At 42.8% G+C, this 19,056-nt stretch overlaps 1 protein-coding gene across 3 annotated transcripts; it reads left to right on the forward strand.

The window, feature by feature from the left end:
* The first annotated feature begins 357 nt into the window (after nucleotides 1-357).
* On the forward strand, nucleotides 358-17,083 carry LOC109866394 (sialomucin core protein 24). Of its 3 annotated transcripts, XM_020455048.2 has the most exons (6): nucleotides 358-645; nucleotides 1,536-1,598; nucleotides 10,193-10,294; nucleotides 11,006-11,110; nucleotides 11,272-11,349; nucleotides 11,508-17,083. In XM_020455048.2, the coding sequence occupies exons 1-6, from the start codon at nucleotides 576-578 to the stop codon at nucleotides 11,672-11,674; spliced, it is 585 nt and encodes a 194-aa protein (XP_020310637.1). In that variant the 5' UTR covers nucleotides 358-575; the 3' UTR covers nucleotides 11,675-17,083. The 3 variants fall into 3 exon arrangements, with proteins under 3 accessions (XP_020310637.1, XP_020310638.1, XP_020310639.1); XM_020455049.2 differs by lacking the exon at nucleotides 11,006-11,110 and having other exon boundaries at nucleotides 392-645; XM_020455050.2 differs by lacking the exons at nucleotides 358-645; nucleotides 1,536-1,598 and adding an exon at nucleotides 9,143-9,590.
* Nucleotides 17,084-19,056: the final 1,973 nt, after the last annotated feature.

Here is a 19,056-nt window from a genome sequence, read left to right on the forward strand (position 1 = left end):
GACTATACAGGAAATGGTATCTTGACCTAAGAGGCCACAAAAACAGTAGGCCTGCTGTCCAAATTCCTGCACTGTAGTGTACAGTCAGAACATAATAAAATAAAATAGTTATAACAAGGGGCTGTGAGTTGGTTGGAATGTATTATCTGTTTGTTTCATCAACAATTTGCAAGTGATTCTATATCAGCAGATGATACGCAATAATTAAATCATCTGGTTATTTTAATTGTGATTCATGACAGGTGTAAGTTTCTTTCAGAAGAAAACACGTTGCCACTTACCCGAGACAAGTTATTATAACTGTGCCACTCTGCAGTGAAGTAATATAAACAGGAGGTCCGTGTTTTTAAGCACAGTAGGCCTAGGCCATACTGTGAAATAAAGTCAGTACTGGACGTCTCACTTCACGACACATCTATTTACCCCTCCCTGCAAGCAAGCAATAAAAAGTGCCACATGACCTGTGTAGAAGGAAGTAGCAAGTTAGCAACAAGCCCCGTATCCAGCAGATATCCAGATCTCTCGCGACTAAAATTCGGGTAGAACAAATTGAGGAAAAATAGAAATTAAACAACATGTTTTTAAAACTTGTGTACGTTACATTGGTACTCGCATTGGTGAGTGCAACAACAACTGCAGACGTAGGTAAGTTTGCGACCTACAAAGCACAGCACAACCTGTTCTTGCGCTTTCTGCATTGGAAAGCCAGCGAGCGAGCTAACGTTAGCTAGCTAACTAAGGAGAGGTAACTGCGCGAGACGTTTGAGTGCATATTTATGTCACATGTCTATCTAGTTCCCCCGAATGTGACTGCAAACAGTTTGTTCAAATTATTTGTGCGAATTCCACGTGTTGTCAAATCATGTCAAGCTAGTTGGTTTTTCTAAGGATATGTGAGGAGTTTAGCCAGCTAGCTGCGCGCGCGCGACATATCAAGCAGCCCACGTTATCGTCCTCCAACTAGCTTTTAGAAAAAACAAATACTAACGCTAGCCAGCAACCCTGAACTTACAGGCAAATGTGTCACTTTTAATTTACCCTTTCACAACAACTTTCGAAAATGGATGGTTAGTGAATCGGCCAGCTATTCTCTCATTGCCCATGTCCAGCTGGCTGTTATCATATGCAACAACAAGCCTGTCAGCCTTGCGTCACATTAGAGTTATGTTGCGTTATGAAGCTCTAGTTAGTTAGCTATGAAGCTACACAAGTCACACGAACAGAGGGACAATATTAAAGTCCCTCATTGACACAGGTATTTTAAATGTAATGCACTTGATGTTGACATGACCTTTCTCACCTCGTAACGTTAGACTGATTTCGTGTACAAGGAATCGCTGAGTAACTTTACCACTCCCTGTGACTATCGATTTAACGTTGCATACATTTGATGAGTAATGTTTTGCCTAGTAAATATCTCCCTGGCAGGTCCAATTAGGTCTATATGCGTCAAAGTTGGGCAAATTCCCTCTATTACATCTAACCTTAGTTATACACTTGTAATTACTTATGTTAATTGATGTTTCCCGTTTCAGTTGAATGTGCTACATTTGATTGTGGCGCATGTGTTGGTGACTGTCAATGGATGAACTGCACATGTAAGTACCTACTTTTCCTGCTCCTGCATGCATGATATTGTGGTGAAGAGTCATACATTTTGGCATGTAAGCTTAAGCCTACAATTTCCTGAGCCATACTGAACTTTTAATTTAGGAACATTAAACTACCAGACAGTATCGTTATCTTTCAGGTACCTTGTAAGCCAGTTGATTCTGTTTTTTGACAATGTCATTCCAAAGGATCAAGAGGTAGCCATTTTGAGATGCAAGTCAAAGACAGGGACAATGGGCCATTTGGGCAATGCAGTGAACAGAGAAATGTGTGTCCTTAGTAAAAGTGTCTGCTTATGTAGTTAAGGAAGCTATTAGGACATTTAGCCAAATTTCTTCCATTTTAGAGAGTAGAGATATATCTGCTGATCCTTGGACAAGAACACTTTGCTACACAATTATCTCATTACGATAATGGCAATACCTGGTCAGACTCATGATAAATGTCTTGATATTGTGGTCTCAATCTCCAGTGGGGAGGTTTGTTCGTTTTTAGGCTTTGGTCGATGGTGTGATATACTAAGCTCCTAGATGCCTGAGTCATACACTATAATTAAACAATAAGGCACGAGGGGGTGTGGTATATGGCCAGTATACCACGCCTAAGGATTGTTCTTAGGCACGACATTGCGGAGTGCCATATACCACAAACCCTCGAGCTGCATTATTGCTATTATTAACTGGTTATCAATGTAATTAGAGCAGTAAAAATAATGTTTTGTCATACCCGTGGTATATGGTCTGGCTGACAGACGTGGTATATCAATCAGCATTCAGGGCTCTAACCACCTAGTTTAAGTGTTTATATAGCCAGCCTGCTGCTCTGACTGCCGCATCGTAACTCTGTTTGCCTGTGGATGTTATCAGCCCAGTGAATTGCGGTTACAGGTTGTTTTTAATTGGGTTTTTAAGCCAAGCCCAGATCATTGCCCATGACACACTGTTGAGTAATAAAGGTGAACAGGTGCGTCATTCCCAGGTATGTGCGTGCCTGTGTGTGTGTGTGATGCTGAGAAGAAGCAGAGCATATCCGATTGTGTGTTTTAGGAGGTGCCATTTAAGCTATGTAGGGTTGTGGGATGTTTTTAGAGAGAGCCTGTGTGTCTGTCATCATGATTTGCATAATTTACTTCAACATAAACAGTATTATAGGACTATCTGAATTGTGGGTGTGGTAAGTTGGAACCTTCTATTCAGGCACATTATCCTCCATGATTATGTGGACTGAGCTGAGTGTAGGCCCTCAGTTTTGGCAGTTGCCACTAAAAAGAGGATGATCCCAGCTGCTACTGTATTTATTTCTCAGCTGCACTATAAAACCGGCGTAGCCTACCCGGCATGATTTGAAAAATGATCTGCGGGACAGCAGCTTCCATTTGCTATTTGAGTGCATATGGACATCTTTTATTTTTTATCCTGCTCCTGCCCATTTGTTAATAGGCCCTTCTGAATCGAAACATGTTGCATATTAGGATGAAATATGATCACTTGAAAAGAGACCAGCGTGTGCATCCTGAGGCAAGGAACGGAGCGTAAGCGGGCCAAATTAGGCCCGTGGGCCGCCAATTGGGCAATCCTGGCCTATGGCATGGCGTATAGCCAGATAACATACTCCTATCCTGTTTTACTGAAATAGAGTTGAAGTCGGGAAGTTTACATACACTTAGGTCGGAGTCATTAAAACTCGTTTTTCAACCACTCAACAAATTTCTTGTTAACAAACTATAGTTTTGGCAAGTCAGTTAGGGCATCTACTTTGTGCATGACAAGTCATTTTTCCAACAATTGTTTACAGACAGATATATTTGACTTATAAACTGACTGTATTACAATTCCAGTGGGTCAGAAGTTTACATACACTAAGTTGACTGTGCCTTTAAACAGCTTGGAAAATTCCAGAAAATGATGTCATGGCTTTAGACGCTTCTGATAGGCTTATTGACATAATTTGAGTGAATCGGAGGTGTACCTGTGGATGTATTTCAAGGCCTACCTTCAAACTCGGTGCCTCTTTGCTTGACATCATGGGAAAATCAAAAGATATCCCAAAAAAATGTAGACCTCCACAAGTCTGGTTCATCCTTGGGAGCAATTTCCAAATGCCTGAATGTACCACGTTCATCTGTACAAACAATAGTAGGCAAGTATAAACACCATGGGACCATGCAGCTGTCATACCACTCAGGAATGAGACTCGGTCTTACTCCTAGAGATGAATGTACTTTGGTGTGAAAAATGCAACTAAATCCCAGAACAACCGCAAAGGACCTTGTGAAGATGCTGGAGGAAATGGGTACAAAAGTATCTATATCCACAGTAAAATGAGTCCTATATCGACATAACCTGAAAGGCCACTCAGCAAGGAAGAAGCCAGTGCTACAAACCCGCCATAAAAAAGCCAGACTACGGTTTGCAACTGCACATGGGGACAAAAATATATATATATAGAACTGTTTGGCCATAATGACCATCATAATGTCTGGAGGGAAAAGGGGGATGCTTGCAAGCTGAAGAACACCATCCCAACCGTGAAGCACGGGGGTGATAGCATCATGAAAAGTGAAAATGATGTGGATATATTGAAGCAACATCTTTAGACATCAGTCAGGAAGTTAAAGCTTGGTCCCAAATGGACAATGACCCCAAGCATACTTTCAAAGTTGTGGCAAAATGGCTTAAGGACAACAAAGTCAAGGTATTGGAGTGGCCATCATAAAGCCCTGACCTCAATCCTGTAGAAAATGAGGCAAGGAGGCCTACAAACCTGACAGTTCCACCAGCTCTGTCAGGAGGAATGGGCCAAAATTCACCCAACTTATTGTAGGATGGTTGTGGAAGGCTACCCTAAATGTTTGACCCAAGTTAAACAATTTTAAAGGCAATACACAATTTGTATTTGGTAGCATGTAAACTTCTGACACACTGGGAGTGTGATGAAAGAAATATAAGCTGAAATAAATAATTCTCTGTACTATTATTCTGACATTTCACATTCTTAAATAAAGTGGTGATCCTAACTGACCTAAGACGGGGAAATTTTACTAGGGTTAAATGTCAGGAATTGTGAAAAACTCAGTTTAAATGTATTTGGCTAAGGTGTATGTAAACTTAGGACTTCAACTGTACATTTTATTCGTATCATGTTCCAAAGGCGTGCATCAGCGGCTTGTATGCATCAGCGACACTAAAAGTGTTTCAAAACTGTAATATCTTATGCTTCACAGAGTCATGGCTGAACGACTACACTATGAACATTCAGCTGGCTGCTTATACGCTGTACCGGCAGGTTAGAACAGCAGCGTCTGGTAAAACAAGGGGTGGCGGGCTATGTATTTTTGTAAATAACAGCTGGCGCATGAGATCTAAGGAAGTCTGGAGGTTTTGCTCGCCTGAGGTAGAGTATCTCATGATAAGCTGTAAAACTATCTAGGTAGATTGTGTGTTCATCTGTATTCTGCCATAAGCAAACAAGAAAATGCTCACCCAGAGGCAGCGCTCATAGTAGCTGGGGATTTAAATCCATTTTACCACATTTCTATCAGCATGTTGAATGTGCAACCAGAAGAAAAAAATCTCTGGACCACCTTTACTCCACACACAGAGACACATACAAAGCTCTCCCTCACCCTCCATGTGGCAAATCTGACCATAATTATATCCTTCTTATTCCTGCTTACAAGCAAAAATGAAGGCAGGAAGTACCAGTGACTAGATCAATTTTTAAAAGTGGTCAGATGAAGCAGATGCTAAGCTACAGGACTGTTTTGCTAGCACAGACTAGAATATGTTCCGGGATTCCTCCAATGGCATTGAGTACACCACATCAGTCATTGGCATCGACGACGTCGTCCCCAGTGACCGTACGTACATGCCCCAACCAGAAGGATTACAGGCAACATCCGCACTGAGCTAAAGGCTAGAGCTGCTGCTTTCAAGAAGCGAGACTCTAATCCGGAAGCTTATAAGAAATCCCGCTATGCCCTCCGATGAACAATCAAACAGGCAAAGCGTCAATACAGGGCTAAGATCGAATCGTCCTACACCGGCTCTGATGCTCGTCGGATGTGGCAGGGCTTGCAAACCATTGCAGACTACAAAGGGAAGCACAGTCGAGAGATTCCCAGTGACAAGCCTACCAGACGAGCTAAACTACTTCTGTGCTCGCTTCGAGGCAAATGGAACTGAAACATGCATGAGAGCATCAGCTGTTCTGTAAGACTGTGATCACGCTCTCCGCAGCCGACGTGAATAAGCCCTTAAAACAGGTCAACATTCACAAGGCCGCAGGTTCAGACGGTTTACCAGGACAGGTACTGCAAGCATGCGCTGACTAATTTTCAAGTGTCTTCACTGACATTTTCAACCTCTCTCTGTCCGAGTCTGTAATACCTACATGTTTCAAACAGATCACCATAGTGCCTGTGCCCATGAACACTAAGGTAACCTGCCTAAATGACCACCGACCCGTAGCACTCACGTCTGTAGCCATGAAGTGCTTTGAAAGGGTGATCATGGCTCACATCAACACCATTATCCCAGAAACCCTAGACCCACTCCAATTTTGTATATCACTCGTAACAGATCCACAGATTACGCAGTCTCTATTGCACTCCACACTGTCCTTTCCCACCTGGACAAAAGGAACACCTATGTGACTACAGCTTAGTGTTCAACACCATAGTGCCCTCAAAGCTCATCACTAAGCTAAGGACCCCGGGACTGAACACCTCCCTCTGCAACTGGATCCTGGACTTCCTGACAGGCCGCCCCCAGGTGGTAAGGGTAGGTAACAACACATCCACCATGCTGATCCTCAACACAGGGGCCCCTCAGGGGTTCGTGCTCAGTCCCCTCCTGTACTCCCTGTTCACTCATGACTGCACGGCCAAGCACGACTCCAACACCAAGTTTGCCGATGGCACAATAGTGGTAGGCCTGATCACCGACAATGGTAAGACATCCTATAGAGAGGTCAGACACCTGGCCGTGTGGTGCCAGGACAACAACCTATCCCTCAACGTCATCAAGACAAAGGAGATGATTGTGGACTAGAGGAAAAGGAGGACCGAGCATGCCCCCATTCTCATCAACAGGCCTGCAGTGGAACAGATTGAGAGCTTCAATTCCTTGGTGTCCACATAACCAACAAACTAACATGGTCCAAGCACACCAAGACAGTCGTGAGGAGGGCACGACAAAGCCTATTCCCACACAGGAGACTGAAATTTTGACATTGGTCCTCAGATCCTCAAAAGGTTCTACAGCTGCACCATCGAGAGCATGGTTGCATCACTGCCTGGTATGGCAACTGCTTGGCCTCCGACCGCAAGGTGCAGGGGGTAGTGCGTACGGCCCAGTACATCACTGGGGCCAAGCGTCCTGCCATCCAGGACCTCTATACCAAGCGGTGTCAGAGGAAGGCCCTAAGAATTGTCAAAGACTCCAGCCACCCTAGTCATAGACTGTTCTCTCTGCTACCGCACGGCAAGCGCTACTGGAGCGGCATGTCTAGGTCCAAGAGACTTCTAAACAGTTTCTAACCCCAAGCCTAAAGACTCTAACATCTAATCAAATGGCCTCCCAGGCTATTTGCATTGCCCCCCCCCCCCACCCCCTTTACACCACTGCTACTCTGTTATCATCTAAGCATAGTCACTTTTAATAACTTTACCTGCATGTACATACTACCTCAACTAACCGGTGCCCCCGCACATTGACTGTACCGGTACCCCCCTGTATATAGTCTCGCTATTGTTATTTTACTGTTTTACTTTCATTTCTTATCTGTATGTATTTTTTTTACTGCGTTGTTGGTTAGGGTCTTGTAATTTAGCATTTCACTGTAAGGTCTGTTGTATTCGGCACATGTGACTAATACAATTTGATATCAATATTTGCACATAAAGGTGTTTCCACCTCCATTTCTCCCGTAATTCATTTTACAAGACAAAGATCCCACCATGTCGAACAAACCAGTTCTGTCGCATATATATATATATATTTAATTAATTAATTGTACCTTAATTACTTGTTTCCATCACAGCTGTCGTGAATGATATATTTTTTTAATAAGGTATGACTTTATTCTGATTAAAATCTGTGGATGGAAACCTGGTTAATGACTGACAGACAAAATCCTCACAGTGCTGTCACACACCAGAACTAATAACTCTGTAGTCTCTCTCTCTCACACCAGAACTAACCGTCTCTCACCACACAGTAGGTCGGAGGTCTGAACTATTGCTTTTCACAAGCCCTACAACAGGATCACCAATTAGATATGAACTAAATCTGGAAGTTCACACAGACTGACTGTGGAGAGGGACATTCTAAAGTTGGCTACAATACAGACCCAGCTCACTTAGGCCTAGGTAATGACCCAGCTCATTGTGGTGAGTTACTGCAAGCCCCACTGTTATTACCAGATTGATCATTGGTTTAGGGATTTCATGTAAACGCATAGGTGTCAGAGGGGCTCCATTTTTGTTCTGAAGGCTGTAGTTTAATCCCAATGAGCTACACGTGTCAGCTGGTTTAGCTCAAAGTGTACTGGTCTGAATGTAAGAAACATAAAGCGTTATGCAGCACTTGGCTCTTTAAGGAATTCCCCTCTGACAATCCTCTTCCCTCCGATCTCTCACTGGATGCCCCTTGCAGTGGGTTCGGCTCACACTGATGTCAAGATCCTTCTGGAATGTGTGTTAGTGAGCTCCACCTTTCATAGCTGCCTGTGAGGTAACAGCCACCTCTACCCCCTCCACCAATGGAAAAGTCTGCCTTACACACACACACTGATAGTGAGTAGGGTCACACACGGATGACCTTAATTGCATGCTCCTCTTGTCCTCTCGTCTCCTTCTCAAAACCCCACTGGATGAGAGAACCAGAGGTCCCTCCCGTCTGACCTGCTCCTCCAGTGGGGTTTTGAGAAGGAGAGAATGCGAGGAGTATGCAATTAAGATTCTCAACTTCAAGACAAGGTTAGTGGCAGTGCTCAAAGTTTCAGAACAGTATGAGCATGAGAGAAATCACCTGTAGGTTTAAAACAAAACAAAAATCTACACAATACCCCATAATCACAAAGCGAAAATGGATTTCATGACGTTTTTGCAAATTGATAATAAAAAAAAAAACATACCTTATAAGTGTTCAGACGCTTTGCTATGAGACTGGAAATTGAGCTTAGGTGCATCCTGTTTCCATTGATCATCCTTGATGTTTCTACAACTTGATTGGAGCACAACAGTTTGCTAACTATGCTAACGTAATTACAAAAGGGTTTTCTAATGATCAATTAGCCTTTTAAAGTGATACTTGGATTAGCTAACACAATGTGCCATTGGAACACAGGATGGTTGCTAATAATGGGTCTCTGTAGATATCACATGTAAAATCTGCTGTTTCCAGCAACAATAGTCATTTACAACATTAACGTTGTCTACACTGTATTTCTGATCAATTTAATGTTATTTTAATGGACAAAAAAATGTAATTTTCTTTCAAAAAAACAAGGGCATTTCTAAGTGACCCCAAACTTTTGAAAAGGTAGTGTATCTATCCACCCCCTTGGCTTAATCAGTAATGGGAAAGATCATGCAGTGGGGGAGGGGGCTGGCTATGATTTCTGACTTTCCAGGAAGGCGAATGACTGAACTCGCACTAGACTCCTGAGCTGACAAGCCCATCCCATTTGACTGAAAACAAGATAATACTTGGCTGTGGTTCAAACTCTTAAAAGACACACCCTCGTCCACTTAACCTCGCCTTGTGCCCTTGGGGGAATCGCTGTCACCATCTTGGAGGGCGGTCCAAATGATTCGCCAAGCAAGGCGAGTTTTAAAATGTAAGCCCTTCTGCCCTTGTTTTTAGTCGCGTTTGCGAGTGTACAATTATGTTCACTTTGGGGACTGAAACTCTCTTTCAATTTGCGACGGTCCGCTAAGAAACGTCTGCCAAAAATGAAAACGTCAACATTAAAGTGTAAGTAAAAACAAATGTAAATAAGTTATAAATTGTGCTACTAATGCACATGACGGCATTGTAAATGTAATGATGTTTTTGGAAAATGTAGAAATAAAACATTTTCCTTCATCAGAAGTTCCAGCTAGGCAGGGTAACCATTAGTTAGCTAATTAATTTGCTAGCTATCATATAGTAGGCATATATTAATTATTTATACAGTTCATTTTAAGTAGACGTGCAATCATAATTGACTGTAGCATATGTAAAGCACCCACAAGCTACCGGTGGCTGAAAACACAATCATCGCGGGATGAATGAGGGACGAATTTCTGTGCGAGGGCGGTCCATTTTTAAAATCATTCCTTCCTCCCTTACCCTGCAAGTGTATACTCATCAGAAGTGTCCACTTAATTTGAGGGCTGAGGGAATAGGGTGTGTCTTAAATGTTTGGAATGCAGCCCTTGTGTTCTTAAATGGCTCATGTTCCCTATGGTGTCATGATTAATATACTTTTCCTAAAGATTCCCGATCACCTGAACACATTTTCTTGTCTTAGTTTTCCAATAGAGCACTAAGTCTTTCATTGGTGCTTGTTTGTTCCTTTGATCCCCTCTGTTCAGTTACAGCAACTCCAGATGTCTCCAATGTCTCCTGTGTCAACGTCACCTCCGTAAACAGTCAGAACATGACCATAGGCGCCTGCTCCAATGAAACCTGCTCAGGTAAAGTCCAATACCATCACCTGGTTCAGTTAAAGGCTTCTCCAGAGGGATTACATGTGCTTTGTTATTCCAGTCACTGTCACTTATTTAACATGACACAGGACTGGCCTTCAACAGAAAGTGACTGATCTAGGCATATGGAGACATTCTATATCTCTGTTATGTGGTGTCAGTTGCTTTCTCTCAATACTCTGAAATGCTTCCCTCCTTTCCTAATTGCTTTGTTGCTGCCTTCCTCCTCCCTTGTCTTTCCACCAGTCCAAAAGGATTAGATGGGTGAAAGCTAATTGAATGAATTCACGCTATTACATTCACCTACCAAATCCTGTCAGATCAAAATGGAAGGCAGGAGGGGAATGCAGGAGGCATTTTGGGACTATCCAGATGTAGCCTGTCTCTTTCTTCCCTGCTTTATACTAGGCCCGGGATGATACCAGTATCGCGATACTCATTAGTATTATGGCAAGGAAACAAAACACAAAGTGGATTTAACTTCTTTCGATTAACAGCCCTAATGTTGGAAACGAACGGTTCTCATCCAGAGTCCAGAGTTTATTTCCCAAGCAATGGCGCACAATATTTTACGCACAGCAGGACTGTAGTGTTAGGTCTGCTTTGTGTTTTCATTTTTGCCTTGGAAAAAATATTGCAATACTGAAATCGTCACAGCCCTGCTTTATACTCTGTCTTTCTCTGTGTCGGTTTCTTCAGTGGAGCCTTTAATTTCAAGTTCAGCCAAACCTACTACCCCCACCATGTCTGCTATCCCTACGGTCATCAATGTCACTAACAGCTCCACCACTGAGTCCACCACAGGTAACCAGCAAAAACCAGCCTCTCAGCTGCTCCCTTCTAATCAGTGTGTGTCTACTGGGTGGCCGGATGGTTGTAATGTCAAACCTAAATATGGGGAAATGGTCAACTGTTTTTGTAATTGGTGAAATGGTATTAAACTGATATCTTACTGCTGTGTCCAGCTAACCTGACTACTGCAGTACCAACCGCCCTGCCCACTAACGGCACCGTCCCAGTCTCTGACACAACGACTGCTTCAAGTAAGTTCCCATGCCAGCCCAGTCTGAAATCAAATCATATTACTGAATCAAAAGTCAATTCCGCCAGTGTATTATCAATATATTTGTGGTTCTACATGGCCCTAAAGGCTAGTGGTGATACAGTGGTATGACTTGGCTCTCACTCCCACCCTGTGCAGACAGCACTGCGTCACCAGTGGTGCCCTCTCCTGCACCTCATAAGAAGGCAACGTTTGACGCAGCGAGCTTCATTGGGGGCATCGTGCTGGTCCTGGGCCTGCAGGCTGTGCTCTTCTTCCTCTACAAGTTCTGCAAGTCCAAGGACCGCAACTACCACACCCTCTGAAGGACCCACACCAACACCTACTCTGGCCCCCCACCCCTCCTGGGCCAGCTGGAACCTCCTAATATCAACCCCCTAACCCCTGGCCGTTGTGATTCTCTCAAACAGTGTTTCTCCCACAATCCCCACTCCTCATTGCATTGTGCTGGCAACTTGTGGTTTAGGCCTGTAGCCTGAATAGACACATGGACTGTAAACTATACACACAACAGAAGGCTGCTGAGGAGAAGACGGCTCATAATAATGGCTGCAACGGAGCAGACGGAATGGCATCAAACACATGGGAACCATGCGTTGGATGTATTGGATACCATTCCACTCTAGCCATTAGCACGAACCCGTCCTCCCAATTAAGGTGCCACCAACCTCCTGTGGTACACACCCACACTTGTGCCACATCTTTTACTGGATGTGTACACTACGCATTTCTCACACCCTGGTGCAGCCTTCAGCACATAGAATTACATCACTGTTTCCCCTCTCCTACTCCCCTCTCTCCCCCTCTCCTCATTCAGTTAGTCATTGTGACTGGAGAAAAATCTGCCTAATTTCCTGCTCCTCTCCCCTGGCCCTTCATTTGAATGTTTTACCTGCCTGGCCTGGTAAAACGAGCCAACGGTCATTTATGTAAAATACTTTCTGTTCTGTTGGAATATAGTGGGGCTGCCATGGCATTAGCTTGTGGCCTTCATGCACCTTGGTAACGCTTCAGAAACAGAGGTCCCCTCCCCTGTTATTTTTCAGAATTTGATGACTGGAGGTTGCAGCATAGCTTTTATTCTTGTTTGTCGTGGGACAGATCTGGGCAGAGTTTTTCACACCTATATAAAGGGGTTATAATCAAATGATGATAGAAAGTCCAAACAAAAGGAGAACTAGAAGCAGTACTCCATTCTTTAAGTTTATATTCTGTATGAAGATGCCTCCATCTGAAGCGGAGGACGAGTCAGACCCTTGGTGTTAAGACATAGCACACACCACACGCTGCCAAGAGAGCAGCTCAATGCAATACACGCAAATCAATCCCCCTTTCTACAACCCCCTCTGTCTTTATCGGCTTCAGCCAAACGGATCACAGTGAAGAGTCCAGTCAGTAGACTTGAGATCTTCCCTTGACAGGAAGGCAATCGCAATGAGTCACGTCTTTGGGAAATGGTCGAAAGGTTCTACAGATAAAAGATTGTAGTAAATATATGAGAATGATTAAATAAGTCTAATTATGAATTCAAGTGTTGAACGGAAAGAGATGAAGATAAGACAGTCTGCACCTTATTGATGCGTACAGTCATAGCAGTAAAGTGCCTTTAATGTTAAATGTGACTTAAAGAGGGGATGAGTGAGAATTATGATGTTGCTCCTCTTCCTCCTAGCTGAGGCCTGAGTGTCGTTGTTGTGAAGTAAAAGCAGTCTGGTGACAGGCACGGTAATGCGGTGCTGATATTGGTGATGAGCAGAGAGAAGAGAACCAGGGTGGTTCTCAATCCCATTTAAATTCACTCAAACCAAGTAGTTACCTGAAATTCCAAAATGTTCCTCATAGAAGATTGGGAATGATTTCAATTTCAGTTGACTTCCTGAACTTGCTGAATAATTGCAATGAATTGAGCCCAACCCTGAAAAGCAGAACCCTAGTATCCCAGCTGGACTGAATAGCCTTTTATTATTGAAGAGTAGACCGATACGTTAGTTCCTCATCTTGGTCTTTGATGGATGAAGACCTATTACAGTATCAATTGATTATATTGGCATTGGTTGAGATGTCACCTATGCAGGCAGAAGTTTTGAATGTTCCCCACAGCGCCCTAGTGCTAGTCCCCTCATTGTACAGGCACAACCTTATAGCCTGTGTTTTGAAAATTAACAGTGAAGAATAATTTTTGCTTAGTTCTTAATAAATGTCTTTTTCCTGGAGTCATGCATAAATTGAACTGATAGTTATTTGATCATTTCAAAACTAACTAATCCCTGAACTTAAAATGGGCGCAATGTTGAGATGTCGTCCTTTTCATTTTGGGAGTTTTCTTTTCTCCCAGTGAGCTCTGTCTTTTTTAAGTGCAGTGCCAAGGAGAGGAGTTCCTTCAAAGTATTGACACCCCTTGACTTTTTCCACATTGTGTTGTTACAGCCTAAAATTGATTAAATTGAGATTTTGTATCACTGATCTGCACACAATACCCAAAATGTTGAAGTGGAATTATGTTTTTAGAAATGTTTACAAATTAATTAAAAATGAAAATCTGAAGTGTCTCGAGTCGAAAGGTATTCAACCCCTTTGTTATGGCAAGCCTAAATAAGTTCAGGGGTAAAAATGTGCTTAACGAGTCATGTAAATGACATGGACTCACTCTGTGCACAATAATAGTGTTTAACATGATTTTTAAATGACTACTCCATCTCTAAAACCCCACACGTACAATTATCTAAGGTCCCTCGGTCAAACAGTTCATTTCAAGCACAGATTCAACCACAAAGACCAGAGGTTTTACAAAGAAGGGCACCTATTGGAAGATGGGTAAAAAAAAAAATTAAAGTAGACATTTGAATATTCCTTTGAGCATGGTGGTTATTGATTACACTTTGGCTGGTGTGTCAATACAGCCAGTCACTACAAAGATGCAGGCGTCCTTCCTAACTCAGTTGCTGGAGAGGAAGAAAACCGCTCAGGGATTTCACCACGAGGCCAATGGTGACTCTAAAACAGTTACAGAGTTTAGTGATTGATGGGAATAACCAAGATGGATCAACAACATTCTAGTTGCTCCGCAATACTAACCTAATTGACAGAGTGAAAAGAAGGAAGCCTGTACAGGAATAAAACATATTCTAAAACATGAATCCTGTTTGCAACAAGGCACTAAAATAATACTGCAAAATACATTTTACACTTTGTTCTGAATACAAAGCATTATGTTTGGGGAAACTCCCAACACATCACTGAGTACCACTCTTCATATTTCCAAGCATGGTGGTGACTACATCATGCTATGGGTATGCTTGTCTTCGGCAAGGACTAGGGAGTTTTTTAGGATAAGAATAAACGGAATAGAGCTAAGCACAAGTAAAATCATAGCGGGAAACCTGGTTGTCTGCTTTCAAACAGACACTGGGAGACAAATTCACCTTTCAGCAGGACAATTCCTAAAACACAATGCCAAATATACACTGGAGTTTCTACCAAGACAACTTTGAATGTTCCTGAGAGGCCTGGTTGGGCTTTTACTTAAATCTGCTCATAAATCTATGGCAAGACTTGAAAATGGCTGTCTAGTAATGATCAACAACCAACTAGACAGCTTGAATAATGTGCACGTATTGCACAATCCAGGTGTGCAAAACTACACGTTTTTGGGGGATTTTTCTTCTGCTTTGACGTTCGTATTTTGTCTAGATCGTTGGCAAAAAAAAATAGAATGAAATCAATTTTACACCCACTTTGTAACACAACAAATTGTAGAAAAAGTCCAGAGTTTTGAATACTTTCTCAAAGCACTGTAGGTTTCCCAAATGTAGTGCTCGTACAGTATGTCTAGTTCTTTGATTAGCTTGCTGCTAACAGTGTGATGTCCACCTTGTACATAGAGCTGTCATGTCCTTCAGTTGATCTACCTTCAAGGTTTCCACTTTCAATCGTGTAAAGGCAAGATGATGGATCTTTTTTAGTGTTTTATCAATAGCTTTCGCTTGCAGTGGCATGTCAATGTCAAGACTCGGTTGTGTTTTTGTTTGTAATTTTTTGCATGTCCAATGCTTGGAATTGTAATATTTTATTTTGAATTAGGCTCTTGGGGCTTCAGATACTTAAAATTAAAATAACCACTTGATGAATTTGTCAAACAGTATGCTAGTGGAGAGTATGCCTAAAAATGTGCATTAAAGCCAAAGTCCTCAGTCTTGGCATGGAAAATGGAGCGTTGCACTGACGAAGCTTTGCTTTGTAGTTTTTGCCTTATCGTTTTTGTATTGCTTCCAAAAATGTATGAATGCTTGTGAGAACTCTTAACTCAATATTTTCCTGATGATGGAAAAAAATAATAACTTGGTTGTTTTGTATGAGCACACTCCATGTCATTTAAATGTGCGCATGCGTCTTTCCTTGGCCTTCATTGTCCCTGATTTTATGTATTTTTTCTTGATTGCTTTAAGCATGCCTTTTACAATATCCATCTACAGTCACCCAACGGCATTAGGCTACGTCCCAAAGACCCCCGAACTATGGCAAGTCAGAAGTATAAATCTAGTTTTGCCTTGACTGCATTCACAGCTTCACAGTATGCTGTGGCAACTGATAAGCATTTGTGAATCAATCCAGCATTCTGACTGTTACTTCCCTGTTATTTCTCTTTTTGCCATAGTCCTAAGGACACAATGTTTGTTTTTGAAACTGATTTAAAATGACTGCCTACCGTAGAAAGGCACCATCTTGCAGTGAGATAGTATTTTCTTTCAGTAGCTGTCACAGGACATCGCCAGTACGTACCCACAGCAACTGATACAAATATTCTGATTGTTGACAATTTTTGCCTGTGCCCGTAGACTGTCACACAGTTCCTCTCCCTGCACCTTTTCAAGAAAAGTGCCTTACTCAGTTGAACATAAATGAAGGTTTTTATTTTTGTCGTAACGAGATAGTACACCCAATAGATATCAAAGGGACTCCGCACTTTCAGACCCCTTGTAAAGATGAAATCAAAGATGCTTTGTGTTGTAAGAGCATTTTATAAATGTTGTCTTCGTTTTCTCAATCACACTTTGCTTTGGGAGCCTAAACCAGACACAGAAGAATGGGTCAGCTGGCCAGAGCCACAGACATGCATAGTATGGCAAATTGTCCTAAATATTGTCACCAAGCATTCCATGACTTGCCTACATTCCAACCTAAAATGGAATTTACATTCTTGACCCTAGAATGTAGCGTTCTCTGGAACAACGGTGTACGTTAGTATTGTACCCAGTTGGCTGACCTTTACATGTCTCTGGCTCTGGAGGCAGCTGTCATTATTAGTGTGAAGCTCTGGAGCCGTGTTTTTTTTTTTTTTGCCTTGTTGCTTTTTAACAATGTCCACATGCCACCTTGATCTAAGTCCTGTTGAATAAAAGTCATAGGTCTTATGGAATGATTCCTCAGATTTCCTCTCGCTCTCTCACACACACACACACAGGTTAATGTGTTGACAGACACTTGCTGTTGCATATAGTCAGGATGCCTCTCGCTCTCTCACACACACACACACACACACACAGGTTAATGTGTTGACAGACACTTGCTGTTGCATATAGTCAGGATGCCTACTACTCTAATGGTTTATGCTTGTTTGATGTGTCCTTTTTGCCTGGAATCTTGTTTTGCCTTTTATAGTTTTGCCATTAGATTCAAGATGTTAAAATCAATAAAGTTTGAATATTCTTAAACAATTGATTTGTCTTTGTATTTACTGTAAATTCTCTCCCTCACGTTTCTGAGCAGGACAGTCTTATGGCAGAATGCAGTGGAACATACAGTAAACCACAATTCAAGACCGCTACAATGGAGCTGTATATTTGTGAAACAGTTTGGAAACCAGGACTTGGATCTTTAACCTCTTGTCTATGAAATAATGTGGCAGGTTGCCTCAGCAACAGAAGGTACAGAGTTCAGAAAGAATGATCTCCAGCAGATTTAGAATTAGGACACGGAAGAGAGAAGTAGGGAAGACACTAGAATACCTGCCGTTGAAACCTCACAGAATTCGGAAGAACTAAACAGGTAAAGATGCTGGACTAAGATAAAGAAGTAGCGCTGCTGACTACATTCTAGGGCCCCTAGTGAAGGTGTGGATGTCAGCGACAGTCAAACAAACACATCTCTGTCGGTGATCTAGCCACGTGCTGGAAGGGTCACGTTGCCCACAACGCCTGTAGAGGTGCAACCGGTTATTACAACTTTACTCTGCAGCACTGCCTCTTAAAAACATAAATCAATCAAACGTATTTATAAAGCCCCTTTTACATCAGCCGACGTCACAAAGGGCTATACAGAAACCCAACATAAAACTCAAAACAGCAAGCAATGCTGATGTAGAAGCACCGTGGCTCGGAAAAACTCACTAAAAGGCAGGAACCTAGGAAGAAACCTAGAGAGGAACCAGGCTCTGAGGGGTGGCCAGTCCTCTTCTGGCTGTGCCAGGTTGAGATTATAACAAAACATGACCAAGATGTTCAAACATTCATAGATGACCAGCAGGGTCAAATAATAATAGTAATCACAGTGGTTGTAGAGGGTGCAACAGATCAGCACCTCAGGAGTAAATGTCAGTTGGCTTTTCATAGCCAAGCATTCAAAGTTAGAGACAGCAGGTGCGAGAGATAGTCGAAAACAGCAGGTCCTGAACAAGGTAGTACATCCGGGGAACAGCTCAGGGTTTCATAGCCGCAGGCAGAACAGTTGAAACTGGAGCAGCAGCACGACCAGGTGGACTGGGGACAGCAAGGAGTCATCAGGCCAGGTAGTCCTGAGGCATGGTCCCAGGGCTCAGGTCCTCTGGGAGTGGAGGGAGAGAGAGAGAATTAGAGGGAGCATGCTTAAATTCACACAGGACACCGGATAAGACAGGAGAAATGCTCCAGACATAACAGACTGACCCTAGCACCCCGACACAAACTATTGCAGCATAAATACTGGAGGCTGCGACAGAAGGGAACCCGAGGGGGGCGCCAAACAGGAAGATAACGTCAATGACTCAACCCATTCAAGTGACGCACCCCTCCTAGGGACGTGATGGAAGAGAACCAGTTAGCCAGTGACTCAGCCACCGTATTAGGGTTAGAGGCAGAGAATCCCGGGGGAGAGAGGGGAACCGGCCAGGCAGAGACAGCAAGGGTGGTTCGTTGCTCCAGTGCCTTTGTGTTCACCTTCACACTCCTGGGCCAGACTACACTCAATAATAGGACCTACTGAAGAGATGAGTCTTCAATACAGACTTAAAGGTCGAGACCAAGTCTGCGTCTCTCATATGGATAGGCAGACCGTTCCATAAAAATGGAGCTATATAGGAGAAAGCCCTGCCTCCAGCTGTTTGCTTAGAAATTCTAGGGACAATTAGGAGGCCTGCGTCTTGTGACCGTAGCGTACGTGTAGGTATGTTTTTTTTAATTTTTTATTATTTAACCTTTATTTAACGAGGCAAGTCAGTTAAGAACAAATTCTTATTTACAATGACTGTCTACCAAAAGGCAAACACACATCATGACAAGAGAGACTACACTACATAATGAGAGACCTAAGACAACAACATAGCAAGGCAGCAACACATGACAACACAGCATGGCAGCAACACATGACAACACAGCATGGCAGCAACACAACATGACAACAACATGTAGCAACACAGCATGGTAGCAGCATAAAA

This window comes from Oncorhynchus kisutch, linkage group LG21 (genome assembly GCF_002021735.2).
Source record: "Oncorhynchus kisutch isolate 150728-3 linkage group LG21, Okis_V2, whole genome shotgun sequence".
Taxonomy (NCBI): Eukaryota; Metazoa; Chordata; class Actinopteri; order Salmoniformes; family Salmonidae; genus Oncorhynchus; species Oncorhynchus kisutch.